Below are 27,174 nucleotides of genomic sequence, written 5' to 3'. Positions count from 1 at the left end.
TTATGATTTAGGAAAGCTTAAGACTATGAAAGTAAAGTTACATATTAATGAGGACATCCGTCCTGTTGCTCTGAGACATAGACTAATTGCTTTCATCTGAAAGAAGCGGTTGAAATATAATTTGAATAGTTACGCAAGTATGATATTATTGAGCTTTCCACTGGTCCAACGCCATGGGTTCTCCTACAGTTCTAGTGCCTAAAAAGTACAGTGAAGGAACTGTATGCATATGTGTTGACATGCGTCAGGCAAACAAGGCAACTGAACGAGAACAACATCCATGTCCACACATTGTAGACATAACTCAATTTAATGGTGCAAAGGTCTTCTCTTGCCTTGATTTAAATAAAGAATTTCATCAGTTAGAACTTAAAGAAGATTGCAGGCACATTATAACCTTTTCTACACATGTTGGCCTGTTTTGATTCAAAAGGATAAGGGGCTTATTTATAAGACCGCTGCGTGCCCTGGTGCGTCACTTTTATGTGATCAAAAGTAACGCACCAGTGGGTCAAGGGGGTTGTAAATAGGCCCCTAGGTTATCCGCTGCAGAACTGTTTCAAGGTGTCATTTGACGCATCAAACAGCTTGTAATGAATGGGTTCAATTACAGAAAAGACATATTGGTTTTCAGAAGTACACAAAAGGAGCATGATAAAGCCCCAACACAAGTATGTAATCTACTTGTTGAAGCAAGTTTGACTTTGTATGCAGACAAATGTGAGTTCCATAAGATGAAGTTGATGGGGGCATGACACCAGATCCTGCTAAAGTACAAGTGCTGTAAAATGCTGATCCCCCACAAGAGGTTTCTTTGGTGTGCTCATTTTTGGGCATGGCCAGTTACTGTTCCAGATACATATAAAACTATGCCACTGTAAGTGTTCCATTGATAGACTTGACAGAAAAGAATATTTTATCTCACTGGTCACATGAATGTGATAAAGTTTTAAGAAAATCAAACAAGCCATTGAGAATGCTACTGAAATGGCATACTTCAATCCAAAGCTTCATACAGAAGTTGGTGTTAATGCTAGTCCAGTCGGGTTAGGCGCTATCCTTGCACAGCACACTGGACACCCAAATGCTAGAAGGCATATTGTGGCATATGAAAGTACAAATTTGTCGTAAACAGAACATGCTTATATACAACCATAAAAAAAAGTTTTCCCATGGTATGCACTTGTGAACATTTCCATGTATTCCTGGTATGGAAAACCTTTTTACGATGGTAAATGATCATCAAGCAATACTGACTATATTTGGCAATCCAAATGCCACAATGCGTCCTGCGATTGAACGATGGGGATTACGGTTACAAGAGTACAAATATACCATTGTGCATCATCCAGGGAAGGATCAAAAACCCGGCTGACTACTTTTCCAGAGTACTTATGCAAGATCATGGTACTCCAGTGAAAAGATGGCTGAGGCCTATATTACCTTCATTGTAAAATCACACACACCAGCTGCCATTTAGTTAGCCCAGATTATCACTGCCACGAGCCATGATAGTGACATGTTGAAGTTGAACAATATAATTACACATCTGTCATGGAACCAACACCCTTGACCGCTCAGCAGTGATGGTGAATATCAAACATACAAAGATGTCAGGGATGAACGGTCAATAACTCAGGAAGGAGTTATACTAGGGGGTTTGAGAATTTTGATACCAGAGAGTCTAGGACAGAAAATAATTGAAGTGGCCCATGAAGGACATCATGGAATCGTTGCCACAAAACGAGCTCTCCGAGACAAGCCTGTTTTTTCTTATCTTGATGACATGGTTGCAAAGGAATTAAAGGTCTGTTATCTATGCAATTGGCTTTCTACAAAAACTACTCACTACACCTTGAATATGTCAGAACTCCCAAAGCATGCATGGGCGACAATAGCTATTGACTTTTTCGTTCCTCTCGACAATGGACATCACCTCCTGGTGATTATGGATGAATACACTATTTTCATTAACTGAAGATGTTTCCTCTACCACTCAAGAACAAGTAATTGAAAGACTAGATGGCATCTTTGTGACATGGGGTGTTCAAGCCACAGTGAAGTCTATCAATAAACCGCATTTCAACAGTTGAGAGTTTAAAGATTTCTTGGAGCATTTGAATATAAAGCATCCAAAGAGCAGATCTTTGTGGCCACAAGCCAACTGACTCTTGAGCGTTTTAGGAGAACGCTAAAGAAAGCAGTGCAGTGCTACTCTTGAGAAGCTCAATAGGAAAACTGTGTTGAATTCTAACTGGGTGGCTTATAGTTCAACACCCTACTCGACCATAGAGGGGAGATGTAGTGTCCTGCGAGTTAGAAATGGTGGAACCCTTTTGGCTCCTGATAGACTCCGTAGAACTAGTGTTAAACCTGGCATCTATTGGCGTGGTATCCCTTCACCTTTGTGGCTTCCGAACTTCTGTTTGGACCTTGTTTTGCTGGCGTAGGACTTTGAGTTCTTTAGCAATGCTATTCAGTGCCAAAGCACTGTGCTGGTCGTATACATACTAGAGATTGCTGTATACATGATTGGCTGATTTGAGTTAGCTGTAAGACCCTTACCTAGAGGTAAGACCTATACCTAGGGCATCTAACTCAAATGACACGGTTTGTGCCGCCCACGAAGGAGGCTCTTCAAGCATGCCTCATGTTTGCCATTGTGGGGCCTGGGTGTACAGGTTACTGTTACTGGCCATTTAAAAAGATACTCGCCATGGTCCCCTATGTCTCTCGCTACATCAGAGCACTCCCTGGGGATAGGGTGAGGTGTCGGGAAGAGATAGGGCGGGTGCGCTACTTGAACTGTTAGTGAATGGCACCAGATTGTGTGTCCGGTACACTAGGGCCTGCTTCTCGCATTGGACTGAAATGAGCGTTCTGTGGAAAGGCTATCGAGCTGTATTTCCTATGTGTAGAAGAGTGGCAGAATAGTGTTTGATATCAATGAGTTAGTAATGGCAAATCTTCTCCGGTGGTGCGAGTGGATTCGACATTACTAAAGTGGAAATACCACTTTGGGAAAGTGAGCATTTCTGTGCTCGTAGCTCTGTGTGCCAGTCAGCCCTTTCCAGTCCACATTTGGGTGTTGGAGGAACAGCTACATCTGTGCATTCCTGATAAGACAGCCATAAACTAGGGGCTCAAGGAAAACTGCAGACCTCTGACTCAGAGGGGCCTTTCTGGGACAGATACGTGGATGTGGAATTGGCACCTTCATTCCACGGGGAAGAGTCTTGGCCACACTAAACATAATGATCAAGCCTCCCAGAGTAGGATGGAAGACCGGCCAAAATTTGGCGAGGGGCTGTGCATTCCATAGGTGGCCTTTAGAACTGATCCCTTCTTCAAAGGTCATTCTGGGTATAACTACTGTGTCAATGCCCTCTGGAGTTAGAGACGCTTTTGAAATTGGAACCATACTATGCTGGTTCGATACTAGGCCATCGATAAGAGCAACTATTGGGACAGGAGGGACTGAAACTGGATTATCCAGTGACTTGTGGTGGCCTAGTAGTTGCTGGCCTGCAGCTAATTGTCAACTGACATGGCCCGGGTCCCTAAGCACTCTCTAAGGGCTGGTTGGCTGACCTCCTTTCCACGAGATCCCAGGAACAGAAAGGATTTTCCCATTTCCACAAGATCATAAGTACAGCGCAAGGGTGCTGCAGAAACTGGTGGAAGTGATCATCGGTTGGGACTAAGACTGTTCTGTCGTACACCGTAATCACACTGTGCAGAGGAGTGGGCTTGTAAAGATAAGTGGCCCACCTGGGGTGCCAGAACTTGAGGAGTGCAGGGGAAGTTTGCCGAGTCCAAGGGACCTGTGCTTGCAACCAGAAACCTGTGCTTACTTGCACTCCGTATCGTGAGGTGTCCAAGGAGTGTTCGGGGATATTTGCCAAGTCCGTGGGACCTGAGCTGGAAGACTGGAGAGCAGCGTTGCCTGTCATTGCTGCCTCCGCCCGAGGCCACTGGCTCCTTCTCCCCGTACCCACGCCATAGGGTACTCAGTTGTGGAGAATATCATGCCTGGACCAGAGGGGTGTTGTGTCTTGTGGACACCGACAGCTGGCTGCCTGAGCAACTGCAGCTCGCAGCTCCAATTGGGAAGCACGCCAGCATCCGGTGTCACAGTCTTTTGTTTACCGGGGGTAGTGATCTCGCACTTGTGAAGGTGCCATTGGGTGCCTGAAGGCCTAATCTGGATTGACAAAACCCAGTAACTGAATAGATTATCGGGACTACCTAAAGCAGAAGGAAACAAAGTGTCCTATGCAGGGGCAGCATGTATGGTTGGCTGGTGCCGTTTGAGTGACTGAGGGGCTGGGTCACGAAGCATAGTCGAAACCTGTGATTCCACCTGTATAGGGTATGTGATATGGGAATGTCGTATTTTATAAATACCTATGAATAGTACATATAAGCTCATGCTATTCTGCTGCTAAAGGAACTAAACTGTAAAGTATATATCCAATGTGTATGTTGTGTTGATTTCAATGTGTGTGTAATACAAAGACCAGTGTTTTATACATATGGTGTTGAGTCTTATTGTAGCGTATGCAGTGTGTTGCAAGGGTGGTGTTGTGCCAATACTTTACACTGTTCTTTACTTCGCAGTTACAAGCAGACAAATAAATACATGTAATACTAAACTCTGTGTGTGGCGTAGTCATTGGTGGGTACCCAGGCTAGGGAGGACGCAACACCATGTGTGCACATTAAGGCTATTTTGAACTTGTGAAGACACCTGGTAGAACTATTTTGAAAGGTATAGACAACTGCATGGATCTGAGCTTGTTGAGGACCATGTTTGATTTAATAAATCGACAGTAAAACCCATCCAAGCACACCATGAAATAGGACAACAAACAGCCAAAAACACAGCATACAAATTGACCTGTCAGACCAGCCCTTTGGGTTCTGCCTGGTTGCCCTATAGGCCAGTGCTACACTTGCTTCATGGAGTTTTAAAGAGGAGCTATACAACCTATCACTCACTTGGTAAGACCTGGGAATATTGAAAGGAGCTATCTATACATAGAATTTATAAAGGGATCTCAGGCTAGAGGCAAAAAGCACACCACGAACATATGAGTTTTGTAATGCAACAGAATGGGTCGCGAATCCCATCAGTTATTTACAGGGGCAGTTCATATCTTGAATGACTTTTTGTTTCTAGTTTTGTTCTGGATTATGACCATGTAATTTTAAGACGTCCGAGCAAGGATAAAGGTGACCTTTAAATGAGACAGCAGCTCTATCCACCAAAAGAGCCCCAGACCTTCCAGCAAGTAATGCGATCACAATGGTTTTACATTTAGATTCTACAGTCCTTCTACAACATTTTCTTTGTCACTGGCAGCTGGTGATCTTTGAAACTAGAGGGGCGTAATAGTTGTCCCAAAATTTCAGTTCGTAATTTCAGTGAGTAACTTCAACTTCTTCAAGCAAGGCTAATGGACATTAAAATGTACTATTTGGCCCAAAAGCTGAAGCCAAATCATGCATTTTAAAGGACAATCCTCACAAAAAACTTGCTAAAAAGCCATAAGTCCTGAAAGAGCACTGATGAAAAGTTCAAATATTTTCATGGTTGGTGTGCAGGTCAATGGAGCCCGACACTCCTCATGAGTTGACCAATTTTTTTCTAAAATGTGCTACGGGTGTCACTATCCCCCTCTGATATGTCAACAATGTCATCCACTGTACCTGCCAGAGCTAGTTTTTTGTCACAGGTGCCACTTATATGGCATCAGTATCCCCTCTTGGCAAGAATGATCAATATGCTGGCACCAGAATTTTGCATTGATGCATATATATACAATGGTTGCCCCACATGCCTAGAATTGCCTCAAGGATACCAGGGCCAGCATATCACCATGCATTCCCCATATGCCAAGCGTTACTTTTACTCCAACAATATTTGGCGATAGGTCCCCATTATGCCAAGAATAACTTACAATATACTTGCATTCACATACTCTGTCACTATTCCTCCCTCACACTTTCACACTACCTCACACTCACCGTCACTCACTCATTCACACTCACTGTCACTCTCACTTCCACTCACTCTTACTGTCAATGAAACTCATTCAGGCTCACTCAAATTGACACTCTTATCATTATCCTTCAGTCTCACTACCCCTGTAACATTCATTCACTTGCACTCACACACATACATACAATTGTTAATTAGATAAAGAATCAGTCCTTGAAAAGATATAAGGTAAGTGGCGGGAATATTATGGGCTACTATTAGGATGGTGATGTTTATAAATATGTCTGTGATTAGTGAATTGTGTTTGCTCTGACTCAAAAAGTGATGATGTTATTTGGTTATTTGTGGATGATGCCTTGTAATATTAAACCCTAAAGAAATCTGGTTATTAAACAAAAAAAAAAAAAAAAAAAAATCTGTTTTGACGCCTAAAGCTCTGTGGATGCTCTGAATACTAATACTGCATATTTCTAAATTCACCCCATGACTATTTAATCCACTGCTGGACACTACCTGCTCCTTCATCGGAGTCTGCTTTCTTCCTTTGTGATGGTTTATTCTCTGTTTACTCCCCCTTCTTTCTCATTTCCGTTTGCCCCTCTTTCAATGAATATCTGATAAGGGAAAATAGGTATCCGACTCTAAAAATTAAGGCTGGTGGACTCCACTAGCTCAAATGAATTTATATATATATATGTAACGAGACTGTTCCACTCTAAAACCTTTATGCATCAAACAGCTGTGAGTACATATTCAATGTTCCAGCAACACAAGTATTATCTTAATGCAGAGGCTGATGCATTGTGGGAAATGTAGTATTGAACAAGTCACGTGGTTACAAACATTTAAATACGCCCACAGCAAGGCAACCTGTGACCACTCCTGTCCGTGATAAGGCAATGTCGCCGAAACATGTTGGACCTGTAGGAGCATGTATGCAGTGGTACTTGGATTAAAGCTACTCTTCCTGAAATGGGCCTCTGTAAGCTTTCTTGGCTTTGGTTTGGACATTAAAGTGGCGAGCATCTCCGTGCTCGTCTATGAGGACGCCCTGAAGGGTCGGGGGCCGCCTGCTCGGAGGTTTCTGTTGGTGATATATATATTACCTCCTGGTGGTCGCCAGTAGGTATATATAGTTAGGATTTTTTCTCTATGGAACTTTTGAAAATTCTTTGTCTAATAACTTTGGCGTTTGTGGACGGAATCGGCTGAAATTTTTAGGAAAATGGCACATTTTGTTTCTGAGCAGCCCCTAAAAAATTTGGGGGGGTTTCGTCAGGGGGGGCCGAGAAAAAAGGGGTGTCTCAAAACGCGTTTTTAACATTGAGTTTTCCATAGGGCGTTTGGCCTCACTTTTAGCTCGAACGGCTGAATGGATTTGCACGAAACTTGGCAAAATTGTAGGGACTGTTAGCCCGATGTGCCTTTGCTGGGTCTCAATATATGTGCTCCAGTGGGTTTTGAGAAATTAACGTTTAAAAAAAACAGATATATCTGTGACAGCGCCCCGGGTAGCGGTCCGGTTCGCGTACTTTTCGCGTAACGGAGCTTTGCGAAGCGAAGCTGATTGGCTCTCCGGTGTCTGTCAACATTCTAAACAGTCCGGAGCGGCCGCCATCTTGTCTCTCGGTAGGATCGAGAGACAAGAGGAGGCCAAAACGAAGGGGAAAATGACCATAAGGGGGCATAGTAAATCCTCTCTGACCCCCTATGTTTGATGTGGAGGCTTTAAAAGGGCCCCGCGGGGAAAAAAGAAAAAAAAACTCGTTTTTTTCATGGGGTGCGCCCGGTACGCGCACCGGAAAGCGGTCCGGGGAGCGTACTATAAGGAAAGAAGAATGATTGACTTCTAGAATTCTAGCAATTTTTCATAAAGGGAAGGTAGTTCTTAAAAGAACTTTTTTTTATTTTTTTGTTGTTTTTTTATTTTTTTAATTATTTTTCTGGACACATTTTTTACTTTTTTGTATTTTTTGAACGGTTTAATATTTTTGGGGGTTTTTTTTCAGGGGAAAGAACGAAAAACAGGCATTAGAAATGGCTCAACAGGAGCAAGAAAAAAAAATCACTTTCTTGGGCTTTTGAGCTCTGTTCATTAATGGAAAGCTCATTTCGCCGTAACAAAGCAAACCCCCACAATAAATGCACACCAGCTTGATATGTTGAAAATTAGTTTGAATAGCGGGGACCATCTCCCTCGCCTCTGGTCCCGAAAGACTTTCATGGGATGAGGTGGTGGCCACAAGAGTTGGTGGATTTTCACTTAGGTTACGCACCTCCGCCATACTATAATTTATAGGATGCCACCTTTGCATGTGGCGATGCATTGTATAGTTTCCAAAGCTATACTTTTTATCCGTGCCTCGAGACAGAGGTTCTTTACATATCAGGCATGTAACATAACGTGCATTCACCTTTTTTTGGCCTGCAGGAAATGTAAAAAACTGCCAAATAAAATTGGCCTTGCGGTGTGATTTCCGGGGCTCTTCAGGGAAAATTTTTATTTGATGTACATCTGGTTCTTCTTCTTCCTCCTCTTCTTCAGGGTTGGGAAAAACTGGGGAGGTGGTCCATCCTTCCTAGGAGGTTGTGGTGGTGGTGGGGGTCCACCAGCTGCAGCTACAATTGAAGCCATCTTCCAATAATGAAAATAGTTCTTCCTCTCACAAAGTTGAAAGTCAGAGTGAGAAAAATAGGAGGGGGCTTTCATCATTTGGAAAAAAAAATGTTCTAAACCAATGAAAAGTGTCATTTTTAGGTCACATGACCTAGCTTTAGATCATTCAGAAATAAAAAATGAAATCAACCAATAAAAAGTGTTATTTTCAAGTCACATGACCTGTTATGCTTACGTTACGCATCCCGTAACGCGACCCGGATCGCTTCCGAGTAGCTGCGCTTCGTGCCTTGGTTTGCGTTCCAGAACGCTTCCGAGTGCGCTAACGCGGCGCGTCATAAGATGTATTTCGCGGTAACGCAATACGTCGCGCTTACGCGACGCGTCACGATATCGTTTTCTAATGCGGTGGTTGCGCTAATGGAACGTTAACCTGTTCGCGGAGCGGGTCGCGGAACCTTATTAAGCTAACAAATAAATATAAAGATAATATTACAAAAATATAAAATATATTTTTGAATTAGAATAAGAATACATTTTACAGCTTTTGATATTTGCTATTAAAAAACCATTGAAATTCACTGAAAAAACCATTGGTTATAGACCATATATAGTTAGGGATTAGCATTTACAAAACCTTAATTTACTCGCACAAAACCATTGAAATTCGCATATATAGTTAGTTGCACTAACTATATATCGCGCACCCGCAATCCACTGCTGATGATGTCACATATTACATCATTCATGACATGGTCAGTGACATCACTGATGACAACTCAAATGACATCACTGATGACATCATCCAGTGACTATGTTTCTGTAAAGTTAAATTATGTCTTACATATTGAAGAATGAGTGGATATATAAGTGTCTGGATGAAGGATTTAGTAGGTGCATGACTGACTGTATGAGAGAATGATTAAATGTGTCTCACTGAGTGCATGGGTTAGTGACTAAACTGTCTTAATCTGTGCATCATTATGTATGTTGTTCCGTAAACTGCTGCATGTGTTGATCAGTAGCTATATGAGTAACTATATGGGTTATTGATTGGTTGCCCAAGTATTTGTATGGGAGACTGAGTGTGTGTGTGGGTGGCTGGGAGGTGTGTGACTCTGTGCATAGATGTGTGAGAAGTTGATTCACTAGATGTATGGGTTCAAAAGTGCATGTGGAAACAGCTGTATGGGCGGTTGACTGTCTGCATGAGTGTATTGGTGAATGAATGGATATCTCAGTGCTACATGTCAAAGTAAGTACATATGTAAAACACAGTACATGTGAGAGTTGACATATATAAATAACTGTGCATAAGAGCCAGTGAATGTGTGAGTGGCTGTATGGATCATTGTGAACTTGTATCAGGGATTGTATAAGAGAGTAAATATGTGTTGGTATATGTTTGAATAAGTAAGGTGTGTATAACTGTATAGTTGAGGAAATGGAGGTGTGATTGATTCTTTGCATGACTGACTAGGTGTGTGAGTAACTCCATGGATGAGTGACAGTCTGTGAGTGTCTGTTTACACTGATTGTATCTAAGGTTATATTAGAGTCTGAAGAGGTTCATCGTATTATCACATGAATGATATCAGTGATGTGATCAGTGATGTCATTTGAGATGTCATCAGTGATGTAATTTGAGATGTCATCAGTGATGTCACTGACCATGTCATGAATGATGTAATATGTGACATCATCAGCAGTGGATTGCGGGTGCGCGATATATAGTTAGCGTAACTAACTATATATGCAAATTTCAATGGTTTTGTGAGAGTAAATTAAGGTTTTGTAAATGCTAATCCCTAACTATATATGGTCTATAACCAATGGTTTTTTCAGTGAATTTTCAAGGTTTTGTAAATGCTAATTCCTAACTATATATGGTCTATAACCTATGGTTTTTTCAGTGAATATATAAATATATATATATATATATATATATATATATATATATATATATATATATATATATATATATATACCCCCAAGTTATAAGTGCACTTTGGAAGTGATAACCTACATATGTAATTCAGGATATCAGCCACATACATATTTGAGAGCATTATTCCTTTCCATCATAACCTCAGGTGCTTGCACTGGTCAGCTTCAGCTCCTTCATTGCCAGTTTCTTATATATTATCACAAAAACACTGGCAACAGAAGCTCCATATAATAATGAGTCTGCATACCAAAACTTAAATTGAGTATGTATGGCAATAGCATCTCAGGAAAAGCAGTATTCTTCCAAGGCAGTGATTCAAGAGAACATTCTCTTTGTGAAGAACAGAATACATCTGATTGAGTGGTTGCACAGAGAAGAAGCGAGTGCTTAAGAAATGGACCAGCCCTTCACATACCACGGCATACATTGGCTACATCAGTCATAATGTTCCTTAATCCATTTCCCCAAATGTAATAGTGTTAACACGGTCATGTGGTCGCTAGGGACATTGTCGATACCTGTAAGTTAGCATGAGCCTGGAAGCCATGATGCTGCTTTTGCGCACGAGACTACATGTCTTTATTTTTGCGAGACTCTGTTTATGCCTTTCACATAAGAACTCTTTGCTGTGCTCATTCTCTGCCTGTTCCTGGAGTTTAGTCTGAACATTGTGAGCAAGGTCGATAAACATTGCCTCTTGTTATTCTGTTCTGGTCAGGCCCTAGCACTTAGACAAAACATATCAATGCAGCTGTTTTTGCTGGAGACTCGTACTTTGATATTATGGGGATGCATGTTTAGGTAACACACACTTGGAGAGAGACCTTTCCAGGGAGAAGTGCAACCCGCACCTGTGATGTAGAAATACGATCTATGGCTTGAGGTATGGGGTCTGCTGACACAGTCCAGAGATCGTCTATTATACAATAATACTTCTGCTTACCAAGCAGAGAGTTGGTTAGGCCTCATTGTCCTTTATCCACTGACTTTCTAAAATGACATCGCCCTTTATGATATATGGCCTTGCTGTAATGCTAACTGTATTGAGATTATACATTTTGCTGCGGGTTGTGGCTTGTGTACTGCATTTTAGAGCACGCTAATTAAAATAAATATTTTAAAATATCTTTGTGTCTCTATCAGATCTTGATGTGGACAAGTAAGAGTGTGAGCGAAGAGGTGTATCTTGTTACCGCGATTCCTAAAGATCCTGGAGTGTTGTGTTCTGGGGGTGTCTAATCATTGATTTCTCAGTTGTGAGTAGGAGAGCGAGTGAGACACTACAGATAGTCGGTCCTGGGCTCGTGGGCACTAAGGCGGTAAGAAGGCTTAGCCCCTATACACAGAGGTCCCATAATCCTGCGCATAGTTCTGTGTATGTGCAAAATCCCTGCAACAACACAATGAATATCGAAAACTGCCAAAACAGACCTCTGCAGTATTTATGATGCAGGAGACTCGCATCACATTAGAAGGCGTCTCAGAATTGACCATAGATTGGTCAGGTAATCACTTCACTGGTGGGCATGTGAGAGGATTCAAAAGCTACAAAATCTTGACTGCCAACTCCTTTCCTAAACCTCTTCTTGTCTAAATAATCATTTGATATTCTGGCAACAAGAGGCACAGAGGTCAGAGTTGGGATTCACATGAAGGAAAATAATGTCACTAGTGCACAACCTGCTAATGGCAAGCATGGCTACCAAATCAGTTTGTACCAGTAACCATGGTTGAGACCTCAGATTTGTACTTAATTTCTGCCTCAGTCAACCAATGAAGTGTGATACTGAAAGCACCACATTATAAATTGAGCACTATAACATATTTAAAACTCTTGGTGCATAGCAGTAAAAACAAGTATATTCTTATTGGAGCTCACGTTTCTACAGTAGGTCTTCATCCATTGCCTTTTGCTACTATAATACCATCGAATTCATACCTCAAAGGACAGATTTCTAATGAGAATGATCTAAACCCACTGAAAGCATAAAGCGAGGAATGCCAACTTTCAGATCTTGAGAATGTGAATCAGATACCTCTATGCCTTGGCAAACACGGAAGAGCAGCACAATATCATAGACCTTTGAGATAGGCTATAATGAAAATATATAGAATTATTTTAAAACTCCCTCAAGTCATCATATGGATTCTGCTAGGGATGGATCATGGTGTCATTTGGGATATATTATATTGAGAGTGGGAATCGTGGAGATGTATGTATGTATGTATGTATGTATGTATGTATGTATGTATGTATGTATGTGTGTTCTTACATAGCGCTCGGCTTACCCTAGGGCCTCTCGGCGCTTGCATTGGGAACCTGTCCTGGCTTTTCCCTGTGAGATAACCCGTACTGGGCATCCCCAAGGTGAAAGCCAGGCATCCCTCCGCGGGGGGGGGCGTTGTGGAGATTAAGCAAGCTTAATGCCCAGAGTTGCAGAGTGTGAACCCGTGATTAGAGTGGGCACCGAAGCGAGAATTATCGAGTTCGTGGACAATTGGGCTCAAGACCCGGCCGCGCCGGGAATTGAACCCTGGTCCCGGGTCTGACCTCTGCTTCAGGGTATGCCTCCTCTAACCAGTGAGCCACACTTCTCCATGATTTTGTAATAATGGGTTTATTTTTTCACAATTAAGATCACTGTAGAGAGACACTTTAAGAAATCCGTAAATGTAAAGTGCTTTTGAACAACACACGGTTTTGAACTTCTGCCACATATGTGTAAAGGAGGTGAGGATTTCAGTAGCTGTAGCATACAAGTAGTGATAATGAGAGCAAATGTACAAAAGAAGAAAGTGCAGCTCAATAAAGTGAAGTCTTTACTACTTACTGAAAGAAGCAAACTACACCAGTGGTCTTAAAAGTGCAGCAAACAAGCTGCAGTGTTCGATGGAATATGCAAGTACTGGTGCCACATACTTAGGAAGAACCTGTTTTTCACAAAAGTGAAAGGAGCTCTATCTGTTCCTTTGTGCTTGCTAATTTGGCAAAGCACATACAAGTGACCTAGATTTTTCAATGATATATGAGATGCAGTTTGCCTTGGGGCGATTAGAATTTAAGCCAACCATAGCCAAATTGATAATGCTTTTCTTGACATAACAGATTGTAAAGTATTATTTTTTCGAACAACTTGTTTAGCTAGTTCTCCCTTCCCGAAGAGCCGACGGAATTATACTGATTAAAGATCTGGTAACTGATGAGAATGGGTTTTAAGTGCATAATTGGCAGGAGGATATAGCACATCATGTTATGCCTTTATCAGTGCCAGAAGTTTCAATGCCACAAATGTGACTTTTTGCAACAACTTAGGCCCATTTTCTCTAGCTGTATCAGGGGTTTCTCACCCGCCCTCTTCTTTTTCCTTAGCCCTTATCTGCTACTGTTTTATGGGGGTGTCCCCAGTCAAGACTCTTGCTACTCTCCATTGAGCTTTCTGCTCCCCACTCTAACACTTCCCAGCCCAGCTTTGTCCGTCCCTTTTACCATGGCCTCCACCTTGCTACCCCTTTTCACCCACTTGCTAGCCACACTATGCTGTTCAGCCGGATACAGCTACGACAATATCGACATGCGATCCTGAGCAGTGGGGTCACAGCGGATGTGGCTACAGTTTAGCATTATCTGAAAACAGTGAGTATACAGGGCCTCCTTTTGATTGGCACCGTCTTAAATGTACTGAGGAAAAAAATGGAATATATATGTCCAAGCACCTTGAATCAGCATCATGGGGATACGAGCAATGCACAACATAAAAAATGATATAGTACATTAGAGGCAATAAAATCGAATACTTACGCACATAAAATGTGTTTTAATTTTTAAGTCTAGAGTCCAGAAACGATTATTAATGTCAATTTCAAATATCTTTGCTGCACCCCAACTCATACGTGAACCCAGCAAGCTAAACTACATTTTGATCAAATTATAAATTGCCCACCAACTATACTATAACCATTTATTGAGTTTTATTTGAAAAGATTGAGGGCAGATTTAATATAGGACTGCGACTGTTCAAAAAGGGTGTCACCTTTATGCGTTCTCTACTGTCATAGCGCTCTCTTCCTCCTTGTGCAGTCACACTCAACCTAGACCTACTTTCCCGTAAGACATCCACACAATGTTCCCACACCCCCCCTCAACTCCACACTAACCTCCTGCTGTGAAAAGGAGTGGGGATATGATCGGATGATTAAAATGCTTTTGGGTGGAGGGTAATTTGGAGGTCCCTCCTGTGTCAACTAATATATCTTTGACATGGTCGAGAAAGTAAATGAATTACTGAAGCAGCTACGAGGCAGGAGGGTTGTGGACTCGAGTGTATAGTTATGTAAGGGAATGAAAGTCGCAGTGAGAAAAAAGCTTGCAAAGATGATAGGTAAGCATGGGCGGAAAATCCGTTCCGCTCAGGGATTTTGCGGATTTTCGGAAAATTCGCAATCCGCGAACTCTCGTGAATTTACCGAAAATCCGCAAATTCGCACGCAGCTGATTTTTTTTATTGGTGATACAATATTGCGGCGTGCGGCGTTCACTTACCGTCATTCAGCGTTTGCAGAGTTGTTTTTCTCGATATTTTTCGAGTGCTGCGCCATTTTGGATCTTGCTGCGGGATCCCGCGGGAGTTTGGCGACGCATCTCGAGAGTTCGCAATTGCGAACATGTAGGTGCGGCGGGCAGCAACAATCTCGCACTCGCGAAATTACAAAATTTGCAATTCTGCACAAGAAATCCAATAGCAAGCAGCATAGACCTTCTGAAAATGATGATTTTTATCAGAATAGCTCCTCAGGTTGACATTTGCCTGCACTTTTTTGGATTTGAGGCCTTTTGACTTTCTTTGGATCACTTTTGGATTAGAAATCAACTTTCACAAGTAAGTTTGTTTGGGGCATTACAGTTGCTGTTCTGCAGAAAAACGAGTTTTGCAACACTGAAAGCACTCAGCAGGTGCAAAAGTTCACTGATCATTAGTAACCATTCCCTGTAGTACTTCCTGAGGGGCCCCTCCAGAGTTCAGTTGCCTATGTTTGTTTGGGGCATTACAGTTGCTGTTCTGCAGAAAAACGAGTTTTGCAAAACTGAAAGCACTCAGCAGGTGCAAAAGTTCAAACTCATCATTAGTAACCATTCCCTGTAGTGCTTCCTGACTGGGGCCCCTCTAGAGTTCAGTTGCTAGTTGCAACAATTCTATGACCCTGCTCTGACCCTCACAGCAGGCTCATAGAATAGCTACAAGTAGGCCACAAAGGTCCTGGAAAAAAAAAGTTGCACTGCAACCGAAAGCAAATTACAGATAAGGAAGCAGGTGCCAGACTGGAATTTTAAAACAGTGACACATTAATAAATCAACCCCAAATTAATTCATGTCAGTTGAAGCAGGGCAGGTGCGTTTGCTTTTCCCCCCCATAATCTACAGTGATGAACCAGAGGGTGGCATTGATGTACCAGAGGGTGGCAATGGTGAAACAGAGGGTGCTGTGAACCTGTGATGTAGAAACAACATAGTCGCGACCGTTGCGAGCCGACAAGTAAGTTCGCAATTGCGAACTGGTACAAAACCCTCACGAACTGGCAGAAACCCTTGCAAACACAAAAAAAATCCGCAAATTCGCGAGAATTCGCTGATTTTGCGGATTGCGAGTTCGCAAATTCGCAAACGCCTGATTCGCAAAATTCGCCCATGCTTAATGATAGGGTTGTCATCCTATAATATGAAGTTAGTCATTGACTCCTATATGATATTTATTCTGTCATAGATAAAAGATGATATATGTTCCAGATGAGTAAGCCCAGTTGTGCTGCTGTACAGCAGAACATAGTGGGGTTTTTGTTTTTCTAAAAGTAATGTTGCACCATTTTGAATATTCAGCGATCGCCTATAAATTCACTTCCCCCATCCAAGAAGCCAAGCTAAGCTTAGTACTATACACATGCAGGCTTTGGCTTGGAGAACAGTCAGTTTTAGGACATACACATCACCGTACAACAAGACCCCTCGTACTCATAATCAGCACACAAGATACCACGTGCAAGGGTATATGTCCGATGGCCCTTAGTGACCGCTTCATCAGGTTCCCAACTGCACTCTTGACAGAAGAATATCATCAGGACCATTGCTCTTGACCCACCTTCAAATGATATACATTGTCGAACTGCTTCGATAAATCATGCATTAACACACCACCTCCATGTGGAAAACATAGCATCACAATTATTCATAGGACTGTGATGCCAAGATATAAACTTCACATGTGCAATGTACGATCAACCAAGCAGGACAATTTAAAAGACATTAAGCAACCAACCAACATACATTAGATTCTATAAACATCTCCAACGATTAAACTCAATTTATTTGGAATTTTGGAATTTTGGAGGGGTATTTATAGAGCGCGGCGTTCGCTGCGGAAGGAGCATCATGGCGCTGTCAATCCTTGAACAAAGTCGCACAACACAAATTAAACATTGGGCTTCCTCATTCTTAACCCCCACATCAAACAAAGTCAAACATCATACACAATAAATGGATTTCTCCATTCTGTATGAAAGGGCCCCCAAATTGAGAATGAGGCAGCATGCCATGCAAACAGTTGCTGTAGCTATACAAATGTGAATATCATACCATAAGAAAGAGTACCAATATATCTATCAGTCTATACTGACTTTAGGAGCTCCAAGCAATATTTTATTAAGAAGTTCAAGGTATTTATGTTACACTTCTCAAAGACCATACTTGTATATGGTCTTGGAATACTAAACGGCCAAAGTTGTCCCTTCAACTAAGCAAATACACCTGTTTATTGCAAATGAATACAAAAATTCTTTGACTCAAAAAATTAATTTGAAACTTCAAACTTGTGATAAAACAAATTGCCATTCATCTTGATCGATTTGGTCCATTTTAACTCTCTAGAGATGATGCGGAGTAAACATTGGAAAGCCCTGTGCTGGTCACACCTCAAGTGGGCTTTTAGGAGTCTCCTTACCAATACAACAGTTGTCCTGCAGCAACGTACCACTTAAAAGTGGACAAAACAGTAGTTTTTAATTGGGCAAATAAATATACATTGAATATGAGTGATATTATACACAAGTTAAATTCAATGCATATCAAATCTCACAGGTACATAATAGCTGTCAATCACGGAACTCCCTCATACATGGCATTCAATATATCAAACAACATTCATTTTAGACCAATTTTAACTAATACCCTTCTACTATATGATTCACCTTAGAAATCCATTTCACCATGCCACTTATCTACCAGATCAAGAATTGTTCTTTTTACTTGATTAAATTAGATACTGAATACACAACCTTAATCTGGTTATTGCTCATGCTGCCAATGTCTGACAAAAATCCATAGGAACCTGGGGCAACAGCTTGGATCACTCCTTTTCAGAAGGTAGAGGAACATAAAGTCTTCACCACTGCTGGCAAGTTCCAGAGTTTAAGGACAGAGGACAGATAATAGTAGCAGAACTTGAAAACATACACCACAGTGAAAATGTGAGCCAAGCAACAGCTAGAAAAAGAAAATGTTTGTTGAGTGCCATCAAATTCTTAATTTCCCACAAGATGTGATCTCCCTGGACATAAAAACACCTTTAGAGTTAAAAAGCAAAGCGGTCCCATGTGTTTTCCCAATTTCATACCATTCAGTGACTTTTAGAACAAAAATAAATCGAAATAACCATAGAGAGGAGCGTTCCACACAATCCTTTTCACATAGCTACAGAACTAGAATATGTACTTGAGTGATACCTGCCATAATAATTTATTTCCTTGTATCATGAGGGGTAATTTGGATGGTGAATATGTCCTGAGATTTATTAGAGCTAATGTTGTTTAACCCTGATCGGACTCCTACTCTAATGAGAAAGCTACGTTATGTCCACTAGGTGAATTCTAGAGATTTTGATTAGAGGGAAAGTTTACTTCTGAATTGATAAGATATAAGGGAGAATCAACCAGATCTTTGACAATGTATACCTTCTGTCTTCTTCATTTACCTTTGTGTTGATTGGTTTCAATAATCACATAATATGGCAAAACAAAGCGAAATAAATACTGACAAACTTAAGGAGACACTACCAGGACCTTATGAGCTCTCGAATTACCACCTTGCATATCTCCAGCTGCCAGGCAATGTCAAAACACTAAAATGCTGACAACAGCACATTCAATAACTGTACACCACAAAACCTACCTTACACCTACCTAAATGCCTTTCCAGCTCCACTGCTGCATTAAAAAGAGTGCTACCTTACACATTGTAGACAATGCCCTTCTGAACACGGATGAAGATAACCTTTGCCTCCCAATATTGCTGGGAATCTCAGTTGCCTTCGCCACAGCCAACCATCCCATCCCACTCTCATATGCACCTTGGAGTCTCAAATTTGATTCACCAGCAAGGTCCTCCACCAGTTCTCCTCCAACACTTCCAACTGAAACCAGTTTGTACCCATGGAAACCTCCATTTCAGAAAAAATGCCACTCAAATGGTTTCATACTGTCCCATTATCTTCAACCTCTACACAAGGTTGGTGGTGCTGTACTAATAGCGAACACCATCATGATTCACCAATATCCTGACAATACACAACTCTACTTAAAAGTCTCCTCTGCTTCAGGCATCCATTGCCTCAGACATTGCTTGCATATCATCAAGACCTGGATGTCCAGGACAAACCTGAAGATCAACCCAACCAAAACAGAATTCACGTCATTTACCAAGAACAACAAATAATAAAAAGTACAAACCTGGCTCAATGACAAGAACCTTGAAGGCCTAAACACCAACTTTCCACTAAATGTCAAGTCACTTGGATTTATTAGGACAATAACCTCATCCTCAAGGGACACATGATTTCATCTGCTAATGACACAGGAGTCTCCACTTGAATCATCATGCCTGTGATTTTCCCCGGTTATTCTGCGACCATCTTCATATCTTTAATGTGATATTCCTAATCAATTATAATGTATGAAATAGTATACGCAGCCGTGCATACTGCAAACTGTATGTTGCACCCTACTTCTATGAACCATACGTTTTTGGTTGAAAACGTGAAATTAAAGTCCATAAAACAAGTTTGAAGTCCTCATCAACCATGACACTCTGTTCATCCACAAAAAGAAAAACACATAAGCCCTACTCACAAACAAAACAGAAAACTGCATGGCAATACTTACAGGAGGACACCTCTTCCAAGGATCTGTTATGTTATAAAATTCTTGTAAAGCGCACGTTCACCGATTGATTTCATGGAGGATCTGTTCAGGATTCATAGATAAAATTGTAACTTTAAAAACAATGTCCTTACCAGCCCCACCCCAATGGTTCTGCAACAACCAAAAGCCTTTTTCATTGGAAAAATAGAACCATCCAGTTCAATATTTTCTTCACTGAAGCAACACCAGCTGACAACGTACTAAGGGTTCTTCTCAACTCCCCCTAATCCGAGTTCTTTGTACTCAAGAGAAAAAACCTAATCAACTACTCCAGAATTAACATTGTTACTTTGTAAAAAACATGGCCTCAAACCATGTTTGAAATGAGACAACTGCCACCATGGTCATGCTAGTTTTGGGCAGTCTTCAACCTACACTGAAATCTTGAGGAAGGTTCCGTTGTCCAATACCAAATAAAGGCCTCCCTGGAAAGGCTACATGACTGGATGCACCCAAACTGCCACAATGTCAGCGGTCATAACATTGGTCATCCCACTCTACACAACGTTCTTTCGACTTGGAAACCATAGGCACCGACTTCTGCTCCAGCCAGTCCGATGGATAAGAAAACTGCAGCAGATGTCTAATTCTGTTCTGATGTTCCTCATTCTGCATTTGCTTTAAAGAATCTTCCTCATGCTCACTCTGTTGCCAGGTCACACACTCCGTTGCAGAGGCCACATCCCGGTCGGTCTTCTGCAATGCCATGCACACTTGGCTGACCACACAAAACCAATGGCAAACTGCAAACACCCCAAAATCACATTGGTTGCCTCATTCTTTGACAGTGCTGCTTTCTTTACTGTGCCCTGAAAAAAAGTCCCTTGGCAGGCTATCAGCTAGCCAATGCACCAGTTGACTGCATATTTTATGCTGCCTATTTTCAGGTACTAAAAATTATATTTAGACTTCTGAAAAATTATTTCTAATACATTTATTGGATTTCATTTCTGTTTGTTCCTATGTGTATCATTTCACATCAATCTTTTCTAAAATTACCTACATTTTGGAAGGTTCTGATGTCTCTGAAGGGCTCAAAACTGGACGTCTGACACTCGACCCATTTCATACTGTGGTGCATCATCTCCAAGGTGCAGCTAACATCAGTTTATCTATCTGATGACTTATACAAAAAACAGCCAATCAGATGAATAATATTGGCCTGCCAGCGCCTGCTGGTAATCCTACCAGTTATGTAAAAGAGGGTTGGGGGAAGGCCACTGTGCATCGAGGTAACAGCCTTGTGCACTAAATGTTAACACTTCCGAAATACCCTTCTTTAGCCTTGACCACAGACTACATGAGATTCAAGGCCTTAAGTCCTACCTGTTCAGGAAACCTACCCTAAGGACGGTGGAAAGAATCAAAAGCAATCAGAACCTCTCCTGAGCAATCACCCCATCTCCACTGTGGAAGGACTCACAAATGGTTGCAGCGCATCATATAACCCCTGAAATAAGCAGGGGCGTTGCTTGGACAATAAGATTGGGAGGGTGCGAGATTCAGATTTACCCGACAATCAGGCTAGCATATAAATACATTATAGGACAAGCAGGGTGCATGAGAGGGGCCTGTGGGCAGGGGAAAGGCAGAGGAATGCGGATTGGAAGGGGTACTAAGAGAGAAAACACAATATTTTGTAAAATAGCCAATATTCCTAGGATTTCCAAAACAAAGAGAGAAGAGTGTGTGCGTTTTTGCCTGCGTGTATGTAACAATGCTTGGTGAAATCCAACTGACACCTTACAATGCCCGACTGATGGCACCTGTACCCAACTATTTCAAAGAAAAATAAATGTATTACGGAGTGGGGGGTGTAATACCCCAACCCCTAACACCCCCCCTCCCCCATCCCCCTGAAGCTACGCCCCCGTAAATATGCCAACCCTGCATTTATATACGTTGACCTAACGGTACACAACACCTTGCAGACCCATAAAATGACATATGGTTTTGAATAAACCGACATATTGTGGGTACCGATACCTAAAGGGCGCCTGTCACTTAAGTGATATCCCTCAATTTACAATACCCATAATCCTAAATGAAACATCCCAGTGCGTATGGGAAGTCAAGACAATGGTGGAAAAGTGCATTATTTAGCTAACCATGAACTCGGGCATTGATAACAGTTAGTTACCTCACTGCCACACTTTGTGTTTCACTAAACAATCTTTTTATTTATTTAAGTAATTGATATCTTTTTTAGACCACCAAATCACTCCTAGGCTGGCACAGTGCATTTGAAACCACAATGATCCTCTTTAAAGATGGCTAAATCCCCATGTCCCGTCACCGCGCCCTGCTTGGACTCATGCTGTCGGTTTGATAATGTCTACCAATTACGGTGATCTTTTTGAGCTTCACGCGCAGACTGAGGCAAAGAGCCGTGTCAAGGAAGCGTCCGTGCTCATTCCGTAACTCGGAGTTCTCATCTCGGCTCTAAGGCAGGGCTTGAACAGTGAATTAAAACAGGCGCGCTCCGTTCTTGATACACCCGCACAAAGACTTTCGCAGAAAAGCATTCCGACATACCTCGGGCGCATCTCTCATTGCGGGGTATTTCATGGACTTTGGTTTCTAAAAAGAGCAGGAGGGGGCTTTATCTCGGTGCCTCCAGAGTGACCCACGCGGAGGCCTCGGTATGCTTCTGTTGCGATGAATTTGTCCCGGTTGGCCCGTCAATCTTTGGACATTCTTGAGAATGTGAAAGGGAAAGGAAGCGCATCTTTTCCAGTTTCCTGCGGTAAGGTGAAGCTCTCTCCCGCGGCTGCATAAACGAGACAGATTTGGAAAACCCATGTGTCTGCAGACCGGATTAGTTACACATTAAGTGGATGAACCCAATTTAGTATTGACTGCTGGAGAACGCCTCCTGCTTCCAGCCAGGACTAATGAAATTTAGTCTCTGACTGGAGGTTTCTAATGAATGCATTCAGTTGGTTTCCTTTCTACTTTTTGACATCATTTACTAACTATCGAACGAGTTTCTTACAATATCAGTTTTTGTGCATGGTTAGCAGGGTTGAACAGTGGGCTTGTTGTGACTTTGAAAGAGAGGGATTCTACGCCTCTGTTTGCGACACAGGGCGAAGGTCAATTTGGAAAAGAAACCAATGCGCGCCCGACTTCTTGTGCCGAGGTTAGAAAGGGTCCGATCCCTGAGGCTGCGCAAAATATGAAACGCCAAAGTATATTTAAAAGTTCACGAAGGCATGCAGGAGTAGATAAAAGTTAACCCCTACCAGAGGCGCAAGTAGAGCCAAATTTCGGGGGGGAGGGGCTAAGAAAGAATTTCGGGGGGGGGGGGGAGGGGGCTGAACCTTTAATCAGTAAGCAGAGTGGAGCTGCAGGGCCTCCAACAAGGGGCGAAACAACAGCAAGGCCTAATTAACATTCAAATGGTCTTTTAACCCTTTGGATGCTGATGACGGAACCGCTCCGTCATCAGCTGCGGGTGCGCTGTGCTGATGACGGAGCGATTCCGTCATGGCCCGCTCGGCACGAATTCCGCGCCTGCGCTGAGCGTTCCATTGAGCGGGGCGGGCCATGACGGAACCGCTCCGTCATAAGCACAGCACAACAGACGCTGGTGACAGAGCGGTTCCGTCACCAGCATGCAGCCGCCGCGCGGCCGCCCCGCCCCCTTAGCACTGCGGCGGAATAGCCGCCGCAGTGAAGGGGTTAAAGACATGTGAAACGTTCGGGTGCGGCTCTGTGTGTGCCCGGGATCTGTCTCATCCCGGGCTGCCACACACGACGGGTCGGGAGAAGGGGATAGGGGGTGGGGGGTGGGGGGGGGGGTGGCGGGGCTGAAGCCCGGTGAGTCCAATGGGTGTTGCGCGCCTGAGTCTCCTACATACCGCGGAGAGGTGGCCCCAAAACATCTAATATGGTTATAAAATGGGACTACTCAAGTCATATTCGTGTACATTTAGTACAAACAGAAACGACTGTGCCCTGTTTGCATTTTTAATAATAGTGAGTTGAACGTTTCTGGGCCAAGTCACTAAGGAATTCAGGAGTATGTAAAGGAGTACTCCTCTATCAATCCCGTACAATACTACAGCATGCCTTTGTTAATTGGTCCGAAAATATCTAAAATGGGGATAAATGGGGCTCTTGGTCAAACTCATCAGTACAAACAGAAAGGACTTTGCTCTCTGAACTAAGGTGGTAAAAGAATACACCTGTAGTAAAACTTACCAAAATGGTTTGTGAATCTGCCGCAAAGCTTGCATATAGTTTTTTTAAACAGGTACTATTCAGAGGTGAATTATTGAATTATTGTCATAGAACCCGAGGTTAGATGGAAGAGCTAAATAACCAGGGAGGTGGTACATGGACACTTGGATGCACTCTGCTGGGAAGACTGACATTTCTTTTAAACAATAACATGGCTATGAGAGTAGACACAGTCACAAAACGACTACTTGTACAACACACGTTTCCTCTATCGCAGTGCCAGTTACTTTTTTTCAGCCTTGAGAGGCATGTGCCCATCTCATGATCTAGGCAGAGGACCTTTGTATTTTTTATGTGTGCATGCATGGATAATAAGAGCGTGTGGAGTTAGAGAGATGCAGGTTTTCCATTAAGTTGTCAAGCAGATTATCTAAATATGCCCCAATGAATGATGGTCACACCGCATTTGCTGCTGTTGCATATTTATACTGGGCATCCTGGGAAAGAAGGCACTCCGATGTTTCATGCACATCTATTCACTCATCAATATCATGCACCAGACTTGCTCTTTCAAATGACAGTTTATGGTCATTGGCGGTTTAGCAACAAAGCAGTTTCTTTATAACAGCTAGTTTTAGACCCTTGATATCTATACCAGTTTAGACTATGCAAATGTGCTCCTTTTTAGGGGTTGTATGACTGAACACAGCAGGGAAATACTCCTCATCATATGCTTTTACAATGTATGCCTTTACCACGCATTGTGTGTGTGTATATTACATATATATATATATATATATATATATAATGTTTTGCGAATAAAAAGGCATGCATTGTAAAAGCATACGTGTTCTAAAACATGCTTGGTATAAAATGTGTGGTAATGGTAAAAAGCTCGTTGCAAAGGCGGTTTCTCCTTTATAGGTCTCACTGACCAGACATCACAAGATGCGGACAGTGAGCTAAGAGCCTTTCCATGGCTTACCACTGTTTGGCTTCAATGACACTCATTTACATGCTTTTTATTCATTAGCTTGGGTGGTCTCTCCTCCCTCTTCTTGCATTTGTACCCTCCTTAGATCATGGCCTCATTACTCGTGTCCTTCTACTGCTTACTTTTACAGCAATACTTTTTTCTTTATGGCGAAGCACTCCATGGGAGCGCATGTGTTTACCAGCCATCTCCTTCATGTACTTCTCTTCTCCCCACCTCACTCCCTGCTGCTGTATCTCACCAGTGTGCTTCTCCTCCACCCTCATCCATGATGCACTCGCTCTCTTGTGCTTATCCCCCCACATCACATTCTTGCCCATTCCCAGGCTCCACATTTCATTCTCACGGTCTTGGAGTACTTCTCCCTCGCCCTCTGTGTTGCTCCTCCACCTGAGCTCTTTGTTGTTCTCTCCGTGTCAGTGTCACCACTCAACCCTTCATGTTGCTTCGGTCTCTACTCAGCCTTCCTAGTTGCTTTCATCCCAAAAGCCCACCATGTTGCTTCCGCCCGTGCCTTCCGTGCTGCTTTCTCTACCTGCTTTAAATAAAAAACACCTTTGTTTTCTTCTTATTCTATTCGAATAGATAAAGGAAAAAGAAAAAAAATACAGCTGCATTTTGTAGGTCTATTCATGCATAGTGCACACGCCTACAAAGTGACACTGCCAGTCAGGATGTTGTTCTGTATTACAATTTTTTCTTTAGCATTTTTTAGCAAAGCCAGTAGGTCCAGTTGTTAAGACTATTTTCTTAGCCAATGCTTGTTGTTTTATAGCACATGCAATAGTCCTTGATAAAGTAAAATCAAAATGTAGTGGCCCTAGAGACATCTTTGTTCATAGAAACAACAATTCAAAAATATTACTGAATTGCGAAACCTGAAAAACTCCTCCTCCAAGGCCCCTCACTATCAAGACGTATGCGACTCTCTGGCTGATCAAATTTCATAAAGTAAAGACTGGCAAAAATACCTTGAGACAAACAATGAAGAGGACATTGATCTACCTCAGCTAAAAACATCTAAATAAAGACTATGACTGGATTTACACTCTCTAATCCTGATCAAAGGATTCATAAAGATTGACATCAGACCCATGTAACACATGTTAACTGCTCTATAGTCATCTCAGTCAGAGTTATTATCAGGCACACCTTGACATAAGGACTATTCCCAAACGGATTCAAGACCTATTACATCAAACAGATTCTAAAATCCCAAGGCAGCAACCCGATTGATCCTTCTAACTACTGTCCAATATGCATTGGTCCACTCTGAGGTAAACTCATAGAAAATCCACCTTCAGTCACCTACCAACAGTCATCGATGATAACAACCTTCTTTCAGACTACCAGGTTTTGTCCCATCCAGGGCATTGAATCCAAGCTGCTTGCTATCTGCGACAACATCAAAAGTGCCACTGAATCAAATGGAATCATGGCCCTACTGTTACAAGAACTGCCCTCTGCCTTCGATACTGCTCAATAGTCCACACAGGTACAATGATGCAATAACATAGCACGTTGCTTAGGGCTATAACGGTTGTTAAAGTCCCTGACCCAGAGTGATAGGCCCGAGCAGGAGGCAAGGGCCTACTAGAGGGAGAGGGCCTTTAACAACCGATATAGCCAGAGACAGAAGGACGATAAGGCTATTAGAACAATCCACCCACTAAAGGTAGAATGTTCTAAATTAAAACAGTAGAAACCTGAAGACAAACATAGGAATGGTGAAGCTCCAGGCTTATGCCAGCCATTATGTATTACCCAAAACCTCCCTACTGTCTTCAATGGAGATCTCAACATTGCAATGTTCAGTACCTTCTACCTCATTTTGAGACTCCACTTTTCCTCAGTACCATTTCCCCCCACAACAAAAGAGGGCGTCACTGGAAAGTGCAAAATACAAGGAACACCCACAAATGCATAAGAAACATTTTGCACATACTTTCACAACTTCAAAACACACCTAAAGCTACTTCGGTTACGAGCAGTAGTAAGGGTCATCCAGAGGAAAACATGTAATACACCTCCCATTATTGTAAGGGAATCTGTTTATCAAAATTGTTGTACAGAAAAATTACATTAAATATGCAAAAGCAATTTTCTGTGTGATTACGTGTGGACAGTCAAGGGCAAGCATTTTCTTTTAAATTCTGACACCTCCCAACAGCCGTTATGTTCT

At 42.2% G+C, this 27,174-nt stretch overlaps 1 protein-coding gene across 4 annotated transcripts in view; it reads right to left on the bottom strand.

Annotated features, from left to right (window-relative positions):
- Nucleotides 1–27,174, bottom strand: part of RAI14 (retinoic acid induced 14) — a 430,174-nt gene that overhangs the window by 297,628 nt on the left and 105,372 nt on the right. The window contains exon 1 of one of the 4 annotated variants that reach the window (XM_086960512.1): nt 22,349–22,641. The exons of 2 other annotated variants lie outside the window; for them this stretch is intronic. In XM_086960512.1, the coding sequence (XP_086816638.1) occupies nt 22,349–22,381 (33 nt within the window). In that variant the 5' untranslated portion in view covers nt 22,382–22,641. Of the gene's footprint in view, nt 1–22,348; nt 22,642–27,174 lie in introns of those variants that run through there. One more of the 4 variants, XM_086960509.1, reaches the window with a different exon arrangement.

This window comes from Lissotriton vulgaris, chromosome 3_1, assembly GCF_964263255.1.
Source record: "Lissotriton vulgaris chromosome 3_1, aLisVul1.2, whole genome shotgun sequence".
NCBI lineage: Eukaryota > Metazoa > Chordata > Amphibia > Caudata > Salamandridae > Lissotriton > Lissotriton vulgaris.
Note: the sequence above shows the minus strand (reverse complement) of the source record. Positions and strands in the feature narration are given on the sequence as shown.